This window comes from Cebus imitator, unplaced genomic scaffold, assembly GCF_001604975.1.
Source record: "Cebus imitator isolate Cc_AM_T3 unplaced genomic scaffold, Cebus_imitator-1.0 Scaffold415, whole genome shotgun sequence".
Taxonomy (NCBI): domain Eukaryota; kingdom Metazoa; phylum Chordata; class Mammalia; order Primates; family Cebidae; genus Cebus; species Cebus imitator.
The window spans coordinates 1237851-1254204 of NW_016107730.1; the positions used below are offsets into that span (position 1 = coordinate 1237851).

The 16354-nt window shown below is 44.0% G+C and overlaps 1 protein-coding gene and 1 long non-coding RNA gene across 2 annotated transcripts in view; both read left to right on the forward strand.

Annotated features, from left to right (window-relative positions):
• DNAJC7 (DnaJ heat shock protein family (Hsp40) member C7) overlaps nt 1-16354 on the forward strand; it is a 38369-nt gene that overhangs the window by 18137 nt on the left and 3878 nt on the right. Inside the window, exons 3-11 of the mRNA XM_037731680.1 lie at nt 1646-1770; nt 2461-2574; nt 3973-4047; nt 9064-9182; nt 10380-10533; nt 11063-11227; nt 11834-11925; nt 15779-15852; nt 16109-16343. Of these exons, the coding sequence (XP_037587608.1) occupies nt 1646-1770; nt 2461-2574; nt 3973-4047; nt 9064-9182; nt 10380-10533; nt 11063-11227; nt 11834-11925; nt 15779-15852; nt 16109-16343 (1153 nt within the window). The remainder of the gene's footprint in view (nt 1-1645; nt 1771-2460; nt 2575-3972; nt 4048-9063; nt 9183-10379; nt 10534-11062; nt 11228-11833; nt 11926-15778; nt 15853-16108; nt 16344-16354) is intronic.
• Nucleotides 11932-13222, forward strand: LOC108289844. Its single transcript, XR_001819331.1, has 2 exons — nt 11932-12149; nt 12998-13222. It is a non-coding gene; the product is annotated as an uncharacterized LOC108289844 (long non-coding RNA).

Sequence of the window (16354 nt, forward strand, 5' to 3'; positions counted from 1 at the left end):
TAAACAGATATCAGGTGTTTGAGCATGCCTAGGAAAGAAACCTGATTATATCATTGCTTCTGTCCATTTGCACAGGCAGTCAGAAATTTGGCTGTAGCCTTTTATTTATTTATTTTTGAGACAGTGTCGTTGTCACCAAGACTGGAGTGTAGTGGCACAATCTTGGCCCAGTTTCAAGTGATTCTCATGCCTTAGCCACCTGAGTAGCTGGGATTACAGGTGTGTGCCACCATGCCTGGCTAATTGTTTTGTATTTTGGTGGAGAGTTTTGCCATGTTGGCCAGGCTGGTCTCGAACTCCTGGCCTCAAGTGATCTGCCCATCTCAGCCTTGGTCTCCCAAAGTCTTAAGATTGCAGGTGTGAGCCACCGTGCTGGCTATGGTCCCTTTTTTTTTTTTTTTTTTTTTTTTTTTTTTGAGATGGAGTCTTGCTCTGTCTCCCAGGCTGGAGATCTCAGCTCACTGCAACCTCCGCCTCCCACGTTCAAGCGATTTTCCTGCCTGAGTAGCTGGCACTACAGTTGTGTGCCACCACTCTCGGCTAATTTTTTGTGTTTTTAGTAGAGACAGGGTTTCACTGTGTTAGCCAGGATAGTCTCAATCTTCTGACCTCGTGATCTGCTCACCTCAGCCTTCCAAAGTAGTGGGATTACAGGAGTGAGCTGCTGCACCCGGCTAGCTGTAGCCTTCCAAAGGGAGCATGTCAGGGTTGAGTGCAGTGGCTCATGCCTGTAATCCCAACACTTTGGGAGGCTAAGGCAGATAGATCACTTGAGGCCAGGAGTTCAAGATCAGCCTGGCCAACATGGCAAAACTTCACCTCAACAAAAAGTACAAAAATTACCTGGTCATGGCGGCATGTGCCTGTGGTCCCAGCTACTTGGGAAGCTGAGGTAGGAAGATGGCTTGAGCCCAGGAGGCGGAAGATACAGTGAGCAGAGATCATGCCACTGCACTCCAGCCTGGGCAACAGAGCCAGACTCTGCCTCAAAAATAAATAAATAAAAATAGAAAGATTACCCAGGTGTGGTGGCGCATGCCTGTAATCCCAGCTACTTGGCTACTTGGGAGGCTAAAGCAGGAGAATCACTTGAACCTGGGAGGCAGAGATTACAGTGAGCCAAGACTGCACCACTGTAACCTCACTGCACTCTAGCCTGTGCGGCAGAGTGAGACCCTGTCACACACACAAAAAAAACCATCTCCACGAGAAAAAATAGTTTGTCAGCATTACAGATTGACTCCCTTAACGTTGTTTGGAGGGAGATGCCCTCTACTTTTTTTTTTCTTTTGAAACAGAGTCTTCCTGTGTCACTCAGGCTGGAGTGCAATGATAACGCTCTTGGGTCACTGCAACCTACACCTCCCAGATTCAAGCAATTCTCATGCTTCAGCCTCCCGAGTAGCTGGAATTACAGGTGCCCACCAGCATGCCCAGCTAATTTTTTAATTTATTTTAGTAGAGACGGGGTTTCACCATGTTGGCCAGGCTGGTCTCAAACTCCCGACCTCAAGTGATCCTCCCATCTCAGCCTTCCAAAGTGCTGTGATTATAGGCATGAGCCACTGTGCCCGGCCCCCTCTAAGTTTTCAAAGCCAGGGACCTGTTCTAAACTTTGTTTTATATTCTGCTGCCTTTCCTCTAGATATGTGTCCTAAAAATGCTAGCTATTATGGTAATCGAGCAGCCACCTTGATGATGCTTGGAAGGTTCCGGGAAGCCCTTGGAGATGCACAACAGTCAGTGAGGTTGGATGACAGTTTTGTCCGGGTATGTATGTAATGGGACTGTTTGGGGAAGGCTGGGTTGCTGCAGTTGAGTTTCTCTAGCCCAGTGTTTCTCAGACCTGACAATACTGACATTTGGGACCAGATTATTCTTTGTTGTGGGGGACTTTGCTGTGCATTACAGATTGTTGAGCGGCATCTCTGGCTTTTAATCACTAAGTATGAGTAGCACCCTCTCTGCCCAATTGTAACAACCAAAAATGTCTCCTAACATTGCTAAATGTCCCCTGGAGGGCAAATTGCCCAGGTTGAGAACTACTGCTCTAGTCATTTGCATTCTGTGTTTGTTTGTTTGTTTGTGACGGTGTCTTGCTCTGTCGCCCAGGTTGGAGTGCAGTGGCGTGATCTCAGCTCACTGTAACCTCTGCCTCCCAGGTACAAGCAATTCTCCTGCCTCAGCCTCCTTAGTAGCTGGGACTACAGGCATATGTCACCACGCCTGGCTAATTTTTGTATTTTTAGTAGAGATGGAGGTTCACCATGTTGGCCAGGCTAGCCTTGAACTCCTGACTTCAAATGATTCACCCGCCTCAGCCTCCCAAAGTGCTAGGATTATAGGCGTTGAGCCACTGCACGCAGCCTCTGTGTTGGTTTTCTGTGGGTGTTTGTTGCTGCTCTTGGTTTCTTTCCGCTTGGCCAGTCATGCTCCTTTTCTTCCCTCTTTGTGTTCTAGGGACATCTACGAGAAGGCAAGTGCCACCTCTCTCTAGGGAATGCCATGGCAGCATGTCGCAGTTTCCAGAGAGCCCTAGAACTGGATCATAAAAATGCTCAGGCCCAGCAAGAGGTACGGGTCTGATCCTGTTTCTATCAAAAGAAGCAGTGTGGTATATGTGGGAGGAGTGGCTACTTGAAAGTCAGTACTGAGGTCTAGTCTCACTTCTGCCATCAGCACACCTGGGTGACTTTAGGCGAATTTCACAGTCTCTTTAAGCATCAGCTTCCTAATCTGTAAAATAGTTTTGAATAGGATTGACAGCTTTTTTTTTCTTTTTCATTTAAGTTTACTGCTTAAAGACAGCTTTTAAAAATCTGTGAAAATGGAAGCATTTCTGATGACTGAGGAATAAGTAAATGCTTCCAGGGACCGATTTGAATGAGGTTAAAGAATTTTTGAGTCTGGGAAACATAGTGAGACCCTGTCACCACAAAAAAAAATTTTTTAATTAGCCAAACCTGTTGCCGTGCACCTGTAATCCCAGCTACTCAGGAGGCTCAGGTGGGAGGATTGCTTGTGCTCGGGGTCGAGGCTGCAGTGAGCCATGATTGCACCACTGCACTGTAACCTGGGCAACAGAGCAAGAACCTGTCTCAAAGAAAAAAGGAATCTGAGTAAATTCATGCCCTGATTAAATTGGCAGCAGCTAAAACATGTTTTAGTTCCATCTCTGTATGTAGTATGTGTCGTTTAATGACAGCATACATTTTGTTAGATGATTTCGTCATTGTACAGTCATCATAAAGTATACTTAAACAAACCTAGGTGGCATAGCCTGTTGGACACCTAGGCTATATTGCAGTAGCTACTGGACTACACACCTGTGTATACTGTCCTGAATATTGTAGGCAACGGTAACATTGGTGTTTGTGTATCTAAACAGAAAAGGTACAGTAAAAATAAGGTATTATAATCTTACAGGAGTACTGCCATATATATACAGTTCATTGTTGATCAGAGTATATGACTGTATATACAGTTTACCCTAGATGCATTTCAGTGAGAATCTCAAAACGTATGCTCAATCCCTGGCAATGCATTGCCTTTATTTTATGTATATCAATCATGATACTTGTGTTCCTGCTTGAAATTCAAACTGAGGGTGAAGTTTGGGTCTAGCCTTTCTGTTAAGGAGTCTTGCCTGTATCTTCATTAACTTGATTTGTGAAATGTCTGTGGTTCTGATTTTCTTGAAAGAAAATCTTCTAGGGACATCTGTGAGAGGGCAAGTGCTACTTCTCTCTAGGGAATGTCATGGTAGCCTGTCACAGTTGCCAGAGGTCTCTAGAACTGGATCATAAAAATGCCCAGTCACAACAGAAGGTACAAGTCCGACCCTGTCTCTATCAAAAGAGTCAGTATGGTATATTCACTCAGTTCAAATTCATCAAGGCCTTGTTAATTTTTTGTGGTTGTTTAATCTGCAGCTTCATTAAAACTTTCCTATGTCTGATTTTTCTGGTGTAGTTCAAGAATGCTAATGCAGTCATGGAATATGAGAAAATAGCAGAAACAGATTTTGAGAAGCGAGATTTTCGGAAGGTACAGTACAACCATGAGATAATCTCATCTGCCCTTTGTCACAAAATTCCCATTTGTGTGTTTGTGTGATAATTAAGAGGAGTAGTATGGCACAAAAGATCTAGAATAGTAAATTATCACTTAGGCTTCTGACTTTTCCTCTTTAAAATGTATTTTGCTGGCCAGGCACAGTGGCTCATGTCTGTAATCCCAGCATTTTGGGAGGCCAAGGCAGATGGATCATGAGGTCAGGAAATCGAGACCATCCTGGCCAACGTGGTGAAACCTCATCTCTACTAAAAATACAAAAATTATCTGGACGTGGTGGCACATGCCTGTAATCCCAGCTACTTGGGAGGCTAAGGCAGGAGAATTGCTTGAACCCAGGAGGCAGAGGTTACAGTGAGCTGAGATTGCACCACTGCACTTCAGCCTGGCGACAGAGCGAGACTCCGTCTCAAAAAATAAATAAAGAAAAGTTTTAAAAAGTTTTTTGCCCTCACGCCTGTAATCCCAGCACTTTGGGAGGCCGAGGCAGGCAGATCACGAGGTCAGAATATCGAGACCATCCTGGCCAACATGGTGAAACCCCATTTAAAAAAAAAAAATAATAATATATATATATATATGTATATATATATGTATATATATATAATATTATTTTTTTTTTTGCTAAAATACTTTCTTATGTTTGGCCCTAAGATAAAAAGTCAAATGAGTGTGTCACTTGAGTTTGTTTCTGTTGTTGAAGTAAAGCAATGGCCTAATAGTGTACTGCTTAATAAAGGAAAAGCCACCTGGAATTAAATATTAGGTGTAGATAATCTTTTTTTTTTGAGGCCTAGTCTTGCTCTGTGGCCCAGGCTGGAGCACGGTGCCTAACTGCAATTTCCACCTCCCAGGTTCAAGCGATTTCTCCTACCTCAGCCACCCTGGGATTACGGATGCATGCCATGACGCCCAGCTAATTTTTGTGATTTTGTTTTTTTGTTTGTTTTTTAGTGGAGATGGGGTTTTACTGTGTTGGCCAGGTTGGTCTCAAACTCCTGACCTCAAGTGATCTGCTGGCCTCGGCCTCCCAAAGTGCTGGGATTACAGGTGTGAGCCACTGTGCCTGGCCCTTAATAATCCATTTTTATTTGAATAATGGGAGCTGGACAGTGCCATGCCTGTAGCCCAGCTACTTGGGAGGCTGAGGCAATAGGATTGCTTGAGTCCAGGAGTTGTGAGCTGTAGTGCACTATGCTGATTGGGTATCCACACTAAGTTTGGCATAAATATGGTGACCTACTGGGAGTAGGGAACCACCAGATTGCTTAAAGAGGGGTAAGCTACCCCAGATCAGAAGCAAAGCAAGTCAGAACCCCCATACTGATCAGTAGCAGGATTGCACCTGTGAAAAGCCTCTGCATTCCTGCCTGCGAAACATAATGAATCCCGGTCTCTTAAAAAAACAAAAATGAGAAAGGCTCCTTTTACATTTTTGAAGAGTGCGCTTAAACTGTCATCACCTCCTTTGCAGCATTAGACTGTTCTAAGATGTTAGACTGTGTGGTAGTTCTTGAAAATTTACATGTCAAAGGGGTTCACATCTGATATGTGGGAAAGGTATAAAAGTTCCAGATGTCTTTCTAGACTTCATGGTTGTTCTGCCTTATCTGTATAACTCGTTTCTTCTTTAGATGGCGCTTAGAAATACTTTCCACTCAAGTTTCAAAAGGGGAGATAGATAACCCCCAAAAGGTTAAAAACCTCTGATCAGGAGAGATCTTCTGGATCACTTCAGTTTGTGATCACTACCATCCAAGGAACAAAGTTGTCACTTCAGTTGTGGCAATTTGCTCAATGCCTGTAGCATGTGCTCAGTGAATATTTGATAAGGGGGTACATTAAGAATCATTCTTAACTCTCACACTGATGGTCTTTGATTTGGTAATGTATATATCTGATCAGCTTATGCAGAGTCCCCACAGTAACTTATTAACATCCCTATTCTGTCCGTTGGTTTTAATAACCACAGTGTCTTTGTAGTGCAATTCATAAGTTTGTTTTGTTTGGCCTGTGTGTGTTTGGAAAGCAATTCTGCCTACTGTCACGTTTTCTGAGGTTTACATAGGCAAAAGCTTTGTCTTGAGAGGCAGTCTTTTGGGTTTCTTTTCTCTCTTGCCTACTCTGGAGCCAGATCCTGAGTTTGTGACAGAATCCTCTGTTTGTGACATCCCAGCCCCCCCACTGTAGCTCATGGTGATGTCACAAATGAAGAATTATGATCCTGGCAGGGGAAACAGATGAACTTGGAAGAAACAAAAGATCTTCTTTGCCTGCAGCTGTCCCTAGTCATGGGGAGGTGGGGGGTGGGAAGTGAAGCGCTGATGATCCCCACGATTAGCAGAACCAGCTCTGCACAAAACAGGGTCCTTGTGAAGGCAACAGGGTGTGGCTACTGACATTTTGACCGACTTCTTCCTGCCCCCCTCATTACTTTTCCATCCGAGGAGGGCAGGACAGTTAGCACACAATTATACCTACATAATGCTTAAGTTTACAAATTGTCCTTAGAACTTTCAGGACATGCCGGGTGCGGGCCCGTGATTCCAACTCTTTGGGAGGCCAAGGTGGGAGGATCACCTGAGGTTAGGAGTTTGAGCCCAGTCTGACCAACATGGAGAAACCCCGCCTCTACTAAAAATGCAAAAAATTAGCCGGGCATGGTGGCACGTGCCTGTAATCCTAGCTACTCGGGAGGTGGAGGCAGGAGAATCGCTTGAACCCGGGAGGCGGAAGTTTTGGTGAGCTGAGATCACACCATTGCACTCTAGCCTGGGCAACAAGAGTGAAACTCCATTGAAAAACAAAAGAGGCCAGGTGCAGTGGCTCATGCCTGTAATCCTAGCACTTTATGAAGCCAAGGTGGGCAGATCACCTGAGGTTGGGAGTTTCAAGACCAGCCCGACCAACATGGAGAAACCCTGTCTCTACTAGAAATACAAAGTTAGCTGGGTGTGGTGGCGAATGCCTGTAATCCCAGCTACTTGGAAGGCTGAGGCAGGTGAATTGCTTTAGGTGCTATTCATGGTTCAAAAACTAGAAAGTATGGCCAGGTTCGGTGGCTCATGCTTATAATCCCAGCACTTTGGGAGACCAAGGCAGGAGGATTGCTTGAGGCCAGGAGTTCAAGACCAGCCTGGGCAACATAGCGAGACCCTGTCTCTACAGATAATTTTAAAAGTTAGCTGAGTATGGTGACGTGTGCCTGCAGGCCCAACTACCCGTGAGTCTGAGGCAGGAGAATCACTGGAGCCTGGGAAGTCAAGGCTGCAGTGAGCCATGATTGGGCCACTGTACTCCAGCCTGGGCAGCAGAGCAAGACCTCATCTCAAAAACAAAAACAAGCAAAAGCTAGAAAGTATGAAAAATACTCAGTGATGAGTATGCCCTCAAACTTGTCCTCTCTCTGCTCAGTTCTCACCCCCCTAAGCTAACCACTGTTCTTATGTCTTATATTTTCTTCTTTAGTTTTGTTGTACATATATAAAATGAAGATCCTTGATTTTCTTCATTTACCATGAAAAGTAGTATGCTTTATGCAGTTCTGCACCTTTTAAAAAAAATAACTGAATAGGCCAGGCACAGTGGCTTATGCCTGTAATCCCAGCACTTTGGGAGGCCAAGGCAGGCGGATCACGAGGTCAAGAGATTGAGACCCTCCTGGCCAACATCGTGAAACCCCGTCTCTACTGAAAATACAAAAATTAGCTGGGTGTGGTGGTGTGCACCTGTAGTCCCAGCTACTGAGGAGGCTGAGGCAGGAGAATCGCTCGAACCTGGGAGGTGCAGGTTGCAGTGAACCAAGATCGCACGACTGTACTCCAGGCTGGCAACAGAGCGAAACTCCACCTAAAAAAATAACTGAGTAGATCTTGGATGTCTTTCCATATTAGTACATGAAGAGCTTCTTCATTTTATTTTGGAATTACATAGTATTCCATTATGTGGATGTCTACATTATCTAACCAGTCTCCTGTTGATGGAATTTGAATTTTTCTACTTGTAAGTGTTCAGACTTTATCTCTTCCTGATCCCCATGGCCAGATTCCTAGAGGGAATGGGTGTCCCGTAACTCCAGATTTCTCCTTTTGTTCATTTATTCTTGGACTGAATGTGATTCAGCAAGACTCTCCCAGGAATAAACAGTAGCTAAACCAAAAATGAAAGCTCAGAGGACAAACTAGTAAAAAGAGAAAAACAGAATATATGGAGATGCTTTATGAGGCTGAAAGAACAGATTAATCCCCACCTGGTTGTGTGTGTGAGAGTGCCTTGGCTTATGGTTTGTATAGTGGTATGATGGGAATAGTAATCTGATGTAGCTTATTTAAAGCCATTTAAAATGAAATCTTTTATTGGTATATTTCTCTACTAAAAACAATAGGTGGAAGAGGGGCCACCACAGTATTCAGTGTGATGTGAGGCTTACATAGTGAGCAATGAATCTGCACGAGGTTATTTTTGCTATTTCTTGTCTTGCTTATTAACAGGCTAAGCGTGACGAATTGTGCAAAGTAGCAAATAACAAGTGTTCCTGAGAAGAATGTGAGTTTTGATGACAGTCACTATGGATATGATTCACTGTGGAGGCAGTTTAGCATGGTCATGAGGTTATAGGCTCTGGAATCTTAGTGCCTAAGATCATATCCTGTTTCTATCACTAGCTTTAACAACGTGGAACCTTAGTTCCTTAGTTTTCTCATCAGTAAAATAAAAGTGATAATATTGCCTGTTTCTTAAAATTTTTGTGAGGATTAAATGGGTTCATATATGAAAGTATTCAGTAAATGTTCACTGTCCTCATTATTGTCAGGAATCATTGCTCTCCTCATTTCAGTGCTTTTATCTCATGAATTGGTTATGTGTAGTACTTAACAGTAGACCCAGAGACTTCTTTGAGCTTTGAGTCTGTTACCTGTGACTAAACTAAAGTGAATATGTTTCTGGAGTCCAGGGTGAAGAGCTTTATTGTTTTCTTCTTCCCCACAGGTTGTTTTCTGCATGGACCGTGCCCTAGAATTTGCCCCTGCCTGCCATCGCTTCAAAATCCTCAAGGCAGAATGTTTAGCAATGCTGGGTCGTTATCCAGAAGCACAGTCTGTGGCTAGGTATGCAGTCAGGCCAGTTGGGCATTAAAAAGCCAGACACCGGCTGGGCGTGGTGGCTAACGCCTGTAATCCCAGCACTTTGGGAGGCCGAGGCAGGCGGATCACCTGAGGTCAGGAGTTTGAGACAAGCCTGACCAACATGAAGAAACCCTGTCTCTACTAAAAATACAAAATTAGCCAGGCACGGTGGTGCAGGCCTGTAATCCCAGCTACTCAGGAGGCTGAGGCAGGAGAATCACTGGAACGCGAGAGGCAGAAGTTGAGATGAACTGAGATCACGCCATTGCACTCCAGCCTGGACAACAAGAGCAAAACTTTGTCTCAAAAATAAATAAATAAATAAATGTCTACTTGAGAGGCTGAGGCAGGAGAATTGCTTGAACCCGGGAGGTGGAGGTTCCAGTGAGCCAAGGTCATCCCATTGCACTCCAGCCTGGGCAACAAGAGCTGTCTCAGGAAAAATAAATAAATAAAATGCCAGACACCTTTGAACTGATGCTGTCAGGCAGCTTCACCATAGGATATGGTCCCCAGAGTAGGCCAGCTAGGGCTAATCAGGCCTTGGGACTTAAAGTCAAATATTAGGCCAGCTTTGAAAACCCACAGAGTATATATACAGGAGTATAGTAGTATAACAGGTACTTGAGCTATATATGAAAGAACAGCTATATACGAAACTCACATAACAGATTGTGTTATGTGAGTTTTTTGTGGTTTTGTTTGTTTGTTTAAGGTGGTCCTTTTCCTTCTACGCCACTGGTTGGCAAACTTTCTGCAAAGGGCCAGATTTTAGCCTTTGCAGGATACAGGATCCCTTTTGCAACTAACTTAGCTCTACCATGGCCATGCAAAGGCTGCCTGCCCTAGATCATAGATGAACCAGTCAGTGTGGCTGTTTCAAAAGAGTTTTATTTACAAAAACCAGTGGCAGAAAGGGTTTGGCCCTGTGGGCTATAGTTTGCCAAACCCTGTCCAGTCTAAGAAGGATTGTAAGACACAGATGTGTATTAAAGATAATTATAGTTGTTTTGTTTTATTTGGGGAAGGTTTGGGAACAGTTCTTGGGAATCTGTCTACTTTTGGATACTTTGAACACTAGACACATGGTCAAGGGAAAAAAAAAACTGGCCACAGTAGATAGTAATGGTGGAGACATTCTAAAGCACAGCTCATTGTGCCCTTTTCTCACTATTGCAGTGACATTCTACGAATGGATTCCACCAATGCAGATGCTCTGTATGTACGAGGTCTTTGCCTTTATTACGAAGACTGTATTGAGAAGGCAGTTCAGTTTTTTGTACAGGCTCTCAGGATGGCCCCTGACCATGAGAAGGCCTGCATTGCCTGCAGAGTAAGTTCTAGTCACCAGACCTGACTGGGAAAGAAAGCTTCCCTTTGAGACCTTTAAGATGGTTACAGTGGAAGGTTTTAGAATCATAGGGAATGTGATAGCTTTTCCTCCTTCTTTGCAAGAATGCTTGGTCTTCATTAGAAATGGTTTCCAGACTGCTTTTACTTACCTAAAGGTAAATGTGATCATATAGGGTCGGATGTCTTTAATATCTGAGTTTGTTTTTGTTTTTGTTTTTGTTTTCCCCCTTTTTCCCCATCAGTGAAGATAGATAGTAATACTTGCCCTGGGAAGTAGAGGCAGACCCAGTAACATAGGTCTCACTGGTATTTTTTGTAACTCTTAGTTTCTCCTGTCCACTCTGTAGGAAGCACAAATGAGCAACAGATAGCCCAGGTTGGGGGTTGGCCGGGCCCTGTGATGCTAAACTACTGGAAGCAGCAAACTTTAAAATAGACTCTGGCCTCTCTGTGCAGTGGTCTGAGGCTTTGTGGATATGCACTGATCCTCCCCTTGCATTTTTCTGTAGAATGCCAAAGCACTTAAAGCAAAGAAAGAAGATGGAAATAAAGCATTTAAGGAAGGAAATTACAAACTAGCATATGAACTGTACACAGAAGCCCTGGGGATAGACCCCAACAATATAAAAACAAATGCTAAACTCTACTGTAATCGGGGTACGGTTAATTCCAAGGTAAGCACTTGATCTGGATCTTGGGGCCTATAAAGAGATATTTTTAAGGGACATCAAAGGGTCTTGGGAAATCTGCCCAATGAGGGTAAGCAAGATGAAAGAGGATAAGTTGTTATGGTTAATAGCTTGTTAGGAACTCCCTTCCAAGAGGCAAGCTTTTATCATCTCTGTGGAATTTGAGGGCAGTTGGACAATTTGCAAGGATATTCTCACCTGTTCTTTAAGGTCCCTTTCCTCCAGTAAGAGAATGGCTAAGGGCTGTAGGATAATTTTAAGCAGCCACTGTTGCTTTTGCTTTTTTTTTTTTTTTCCCCCTTACGCAAGTGATCATTTATTTTTTAGGAGTGATTTGGAGGAAGAGTAGAGGCAAGCTTGTTTTTCTCCAGTGTAACTGATGGTCATCATGCATGACTGACAATGGCCTGAGTGCTTTTGTGGACCCCTTTTTGTTGGGGTCCATAGTCCTAGTGACAAAGAACTAGAACTTAATATGACATTTGGGGGCCAGCATGACTGATCCTCTTAGAGTTTTGAAGCCATGCTCACAGCTTCTGGGCTCCCTCAGTCACCAAGAAGTGAAGTATGATTGCTCTCTCTCTCCTGAAGCTTAGGAAACTAGATGATGCAATAGAAGACTGCACAAATGCAGTGAAGCTTGATGACACTTACATAAAAGCCTACTTGAGAAGAGCTCAGTGGTAAGTGTCTCTGGTGGGTGGGGGGAAGAGGGAGTTGCCGCTGACCTCAGGGGAATTGCCTTGTGGATGACAAAGCAGACCCAGAGATGTTGTGAGGTCATTTGGTCCTTCCCCCTACCTCTAGGTGGGATTGTTCCAGCCCTAGACTATCTTTATAGACCTCCAGCGGAGGAGATTGCACAAGCTCCCTCAGTCTCCCATGCCTGTGTCTAACGCCCCTCACGGTCAGTAAGTTTCCTCTGATGCCTGACCCAAATTCCTTTTGTTAAAGTTTAAATCCATTTCCTTTGGAGATTTTATTTTGTGTTGTACACTTATGCTCTAACTCGGCACAGTGCTTGACACATAGGTGCTCAAGGAATAAATGTTTTGTTGACTGCATGTATGGTGTTTGGAAGAGAAAATATCTCTTAGAGATGGTTGAGAGTTGTACTTCATCCTATTTCTTCTGGGTGAGGGAAGACAATCTTACAGTTGGAAGAGATGTAATCTGGCTCAGCTTCCCAGGGTAAAGGAACCTCCTTTGAAATACCCTGGATGACTACTGTCTGCTTGAGTGTTTTCAGTAGAGGGCACTCTCTATGTCTGACGAGATGAGCCAGGATGTGCCTGCTTCTCATGCTCAGATTTGCCCCAGAGTCAGAGTGTTCCCCGGCATAGTTGCTCCTCCTACTCTTAGACCCGACATGTGATTTTCTCCAGAAAGGAACAGAGCTAGGAGAAACCTCTCTCGGAAATCCATCTCTTCTGATTTCAGATTATTCTGTAGGCAGAGAAGAACTTTCCATCTTTAAAGTTCTTAAAGAAGATGTATTTGTTGTATACGAATCCTCCAGTACCTGCTCCACTCCTTATTATCAAATGTCATATCCAAAGAACAGGTGCTGTCGCTGATGCCTGATGAGCCAGTATTTTAAGCTTCCTTGTCTCATCAGTGGTACAGAATATCTCATGGACTACCTCCCGCTTAGTTTTCTCAAAATTATCTAATTTAAAACAGGAAAACTGCTGCTGTGTGTGATGCTTTTTTTAAAAGTGAATTTCTAAGTTGATGACTGAGTCTGTCCAACAGAAACATACATAGAATTTTATTATAGCTTCTGCGAGACCAACTGTCAGTCCACGCCCAGCCTGTCAGTCATTCAGTCTTTGCAAGCCACTGTCACACAGAAGCAGAAGCCTTGGAATACAAAAGACCACCCTGTGACTCAGCCAAAGACTGACTTTAACAGACGCAAAATGCTATATACATGAAGATGTTTGCTGCAATTTTATCTGTAACAGCAAAAAAAAAAAACTGGAGGGCGGAGAATCACCTACATGTCCAGTGGGAAGGGAATGGCTAGACACTTGATACTGTATCAGTTTAATGGAATACTCTATATATGGAATGCCAGGGGATGGGAAGAGAACAGAAAAATAGTTTTGTTTTTTGGGATTGAGTCTTGCAATGTTGCCCAGGCTGGAGTGCAGTGGTGCCATCTTGGCTGACTGCAACCTCCACCTCTTGGGTTCAAGCGATTTTCCTGCTTCAGCTTCCCAAGTAGCTGGGATTACAGGCACGTGCCACCACACCCAACTAATTTTTGTATTTTTAGTGGAGACGGGGTTTCATCTTGTTGGCCAGGCTGGTCTCAAACTCCTGACTGCAAGTGCTCGGCCTGTCTTGGCCTCTCAAAGCGCTGGCATTACAGGCAGGCATGAGCCACCACACCAGGCTTTTTTTTTTTTTTTTTTTTTTTTTTTTTTNTTTAAAGCAACCTCCAGCTAACATCATAGAAAATTCTTGATTTGCTCGGAGGCTAATTGGATGGAGGATTATTTTCTTCTTCGTTTATGTACAAGAAACAAAAATAAGGAATTGCTTTGATCAGACAACTTATCTTTGTGGTAGAAAGAAACAGAACTGCCCTTCTTGGAGTGGCTCTGCCTCTGAGATCACTACAGGGGAGACAGCATGCCTTGTTCAGCTGGCTGAGTATTTGGCAGCAATCTCCTGAAGCAGCTGGAATTGACAAGAAGTACTGAAGATTAGCTCAGGCCAAACCCTTACCAGAGGCCTGACCACTGCTGCAGTCTGCCTCAGTGTACCCCTAAAGTTGGGGAGATGCCACTTCCCCCCCAGCATCTTTGCTACACATGCCATCATGAGCTAGAGTTCACCCTTTCTCCCTAAAGCCTTATTTACTTTCCTACTTCAGCTTTAAAATGAAATTAAAATATGAGGATATCCCTGAATTATAAAAAATGCAGATTAGTATAGCTTGTTTAATACATTACATATGGACCTGAAGAAAGTTCATCAGGGTTAATCACTTGTCACATCATTTTACACCCAGAGCTATCAGCTATCAATTTTCCTTTTTTCTTTTTTTTAATTCAGGATTCAGCTCTATCACTCAGGCTAGGGTGCAGTATGAAAGTATCAATTTTCTCCTCAAATTATATTACATTTTGTTCTGTGATTGATTCTGAACTCCTATAACTTTTATGTCCTGTGCTCGCAGAGCATTGGTTTTTTTTTTTTTTAAAGTCGTAAATCATCATGTTGCCAGAAAATCACAGATGCCAAAGATGTTGGGCTTCTCTTCTGCCAGCCATATTTTTTGTGCGTTTGATGTTTGTGATTTCACAAACATCACAGATGCCCACCAGCTTGGAGGCCAGGGCAGGAGAGTGGTACCACAGCACTCTCCTGCCCTGGCCTCTGTTTTCATCTTATTTTGTGAAAATGGGCTTGTGGCGTAGCAGTGTGAGAAACTGAATCTCTGTTGTGCAGCACTTCCCATTCCGCAGCTGACAGTGGCTATCTCTGGAACTCCCATCACGGTCTTTAATTGGTAGGCCAGCCTTCCTGCCACTTGCTTCTGTGGAAGAGACACTTAAAAGATCTGGCAATCAGCCTGTCAAGCTCGATTCCTCCCATCTTGGGCCAGGGGCCCCTCCTTTCCTTTGTGCTACCAACATAGAAAACCTGTGTTTAGAGTTTCCTTTTCTGTCTCATTTACCTGCATCTCTCATTGATTGGTCTTAGTGGCAGGATTTGCCAGCAGCCGCCACATTGAACTTGATCCTTTTAGTGGCTCACTAATCCCACTTCTACTCTGGATTGTAGCTAGCCCTGCATGTTTATGGCACTGTAGGTTTCAAAGCTCTTTCATATCCATTTATTCACCTGATAATTTTTCTCTTGTGTGTTTCACCCCCAAGTAACCAAGTAGGTCCCTTCACATTGCCCATTTTTTTTTTTTTAGACGGAGATTTTGCTCTTGTTGCCCCAGCTGGAGTGCAGTGGTACAATCTTGGCTTACCACAACTTCCACCTCCTGGGTTCAAGCGATTCTCCTGGCTTAGGCTCCTGAGTAGCTGGGATTACAGGCATGTGCCGCCACACCTGGCTAATTTTGTATTTTTAGTAGAGATGGGGTTTCTCCATGTTGGTGAGGCTGGTCTTAAACTCCTGAGCCTAGGTGATCCATCCACTTCAGCCTCCCAAAGTCCTGGAATTACAGGGGTGAGCCACTGCGCCCAGTCCACATTGCCTTTTCTAAGGCAGTCCAGTACCTCTTAGGTGGCTCTGTATCAGAAGGAACTTTTTTTTTCTTGATTACTTTCCGTTCAGAGCTGAACATCACTTTACTGTTTGGGTGCAAGTGCCATGCGGCCTCTTTTTACTTCATTGAGGAATTGATAGCTAATTTTCTCTCACTGCTAGATTAAGGGCTCCTGTTTCAGAAGCATCTTACCAAAAGGGTGTGTCTCTTGCTTGAGCCATGCCTCTTGCCCTAGAGTGATACTGAGAACCATTGCTATTCATGTCTGAGTGCTGTATTGCCTTATATTTCCTTCTCAGTTACATGGACACAGAACAGTATGAAGAAGCAGTACGAGACTATGAAAAAGTGTATCAGACGGAGAAAACAAAAGGTAAGTTTGAAAGCATTTGCTTTTCAGGGAGTGGTGTGGACTTTCTTTGTACAGAAAGTCCTAAATCTGTACACAAGGTAGTTTGATTCAGGGATCAGGGATGTACCTAGAACGTATTTGATCACCAGCCAGAAAGACGTGAACAAAGGCCGGGCATGGTTAACAAGGCTTCTAACTCACAGCTAGCTGGGCTGAGACCTGGTAAGGAGAAAACCAGAGTCGGATTTGTCCACTGATGCCAGATGTCTTCCTCTAGAACATAAACAGCTCCTAAAAAATGCACAGCTGGAACTGAAGAAGAGTAAGAGGAAAGATTACTACAAGATTCTGGGAGTGGACAAGAATGCCTCTGAGGACGAGATCAAGAAAGCTTATCGGAAACGGGCCTTGATGCACCATCCAGGTAGAGTAGGTGGGAGGAGGGGCTCAGTGGGAAGAACCCGCAGGGCAGGCCAACTGCCAGACTCAGTCCAGAGGGGATGCCTTGGAGAGCTTTTTTTTT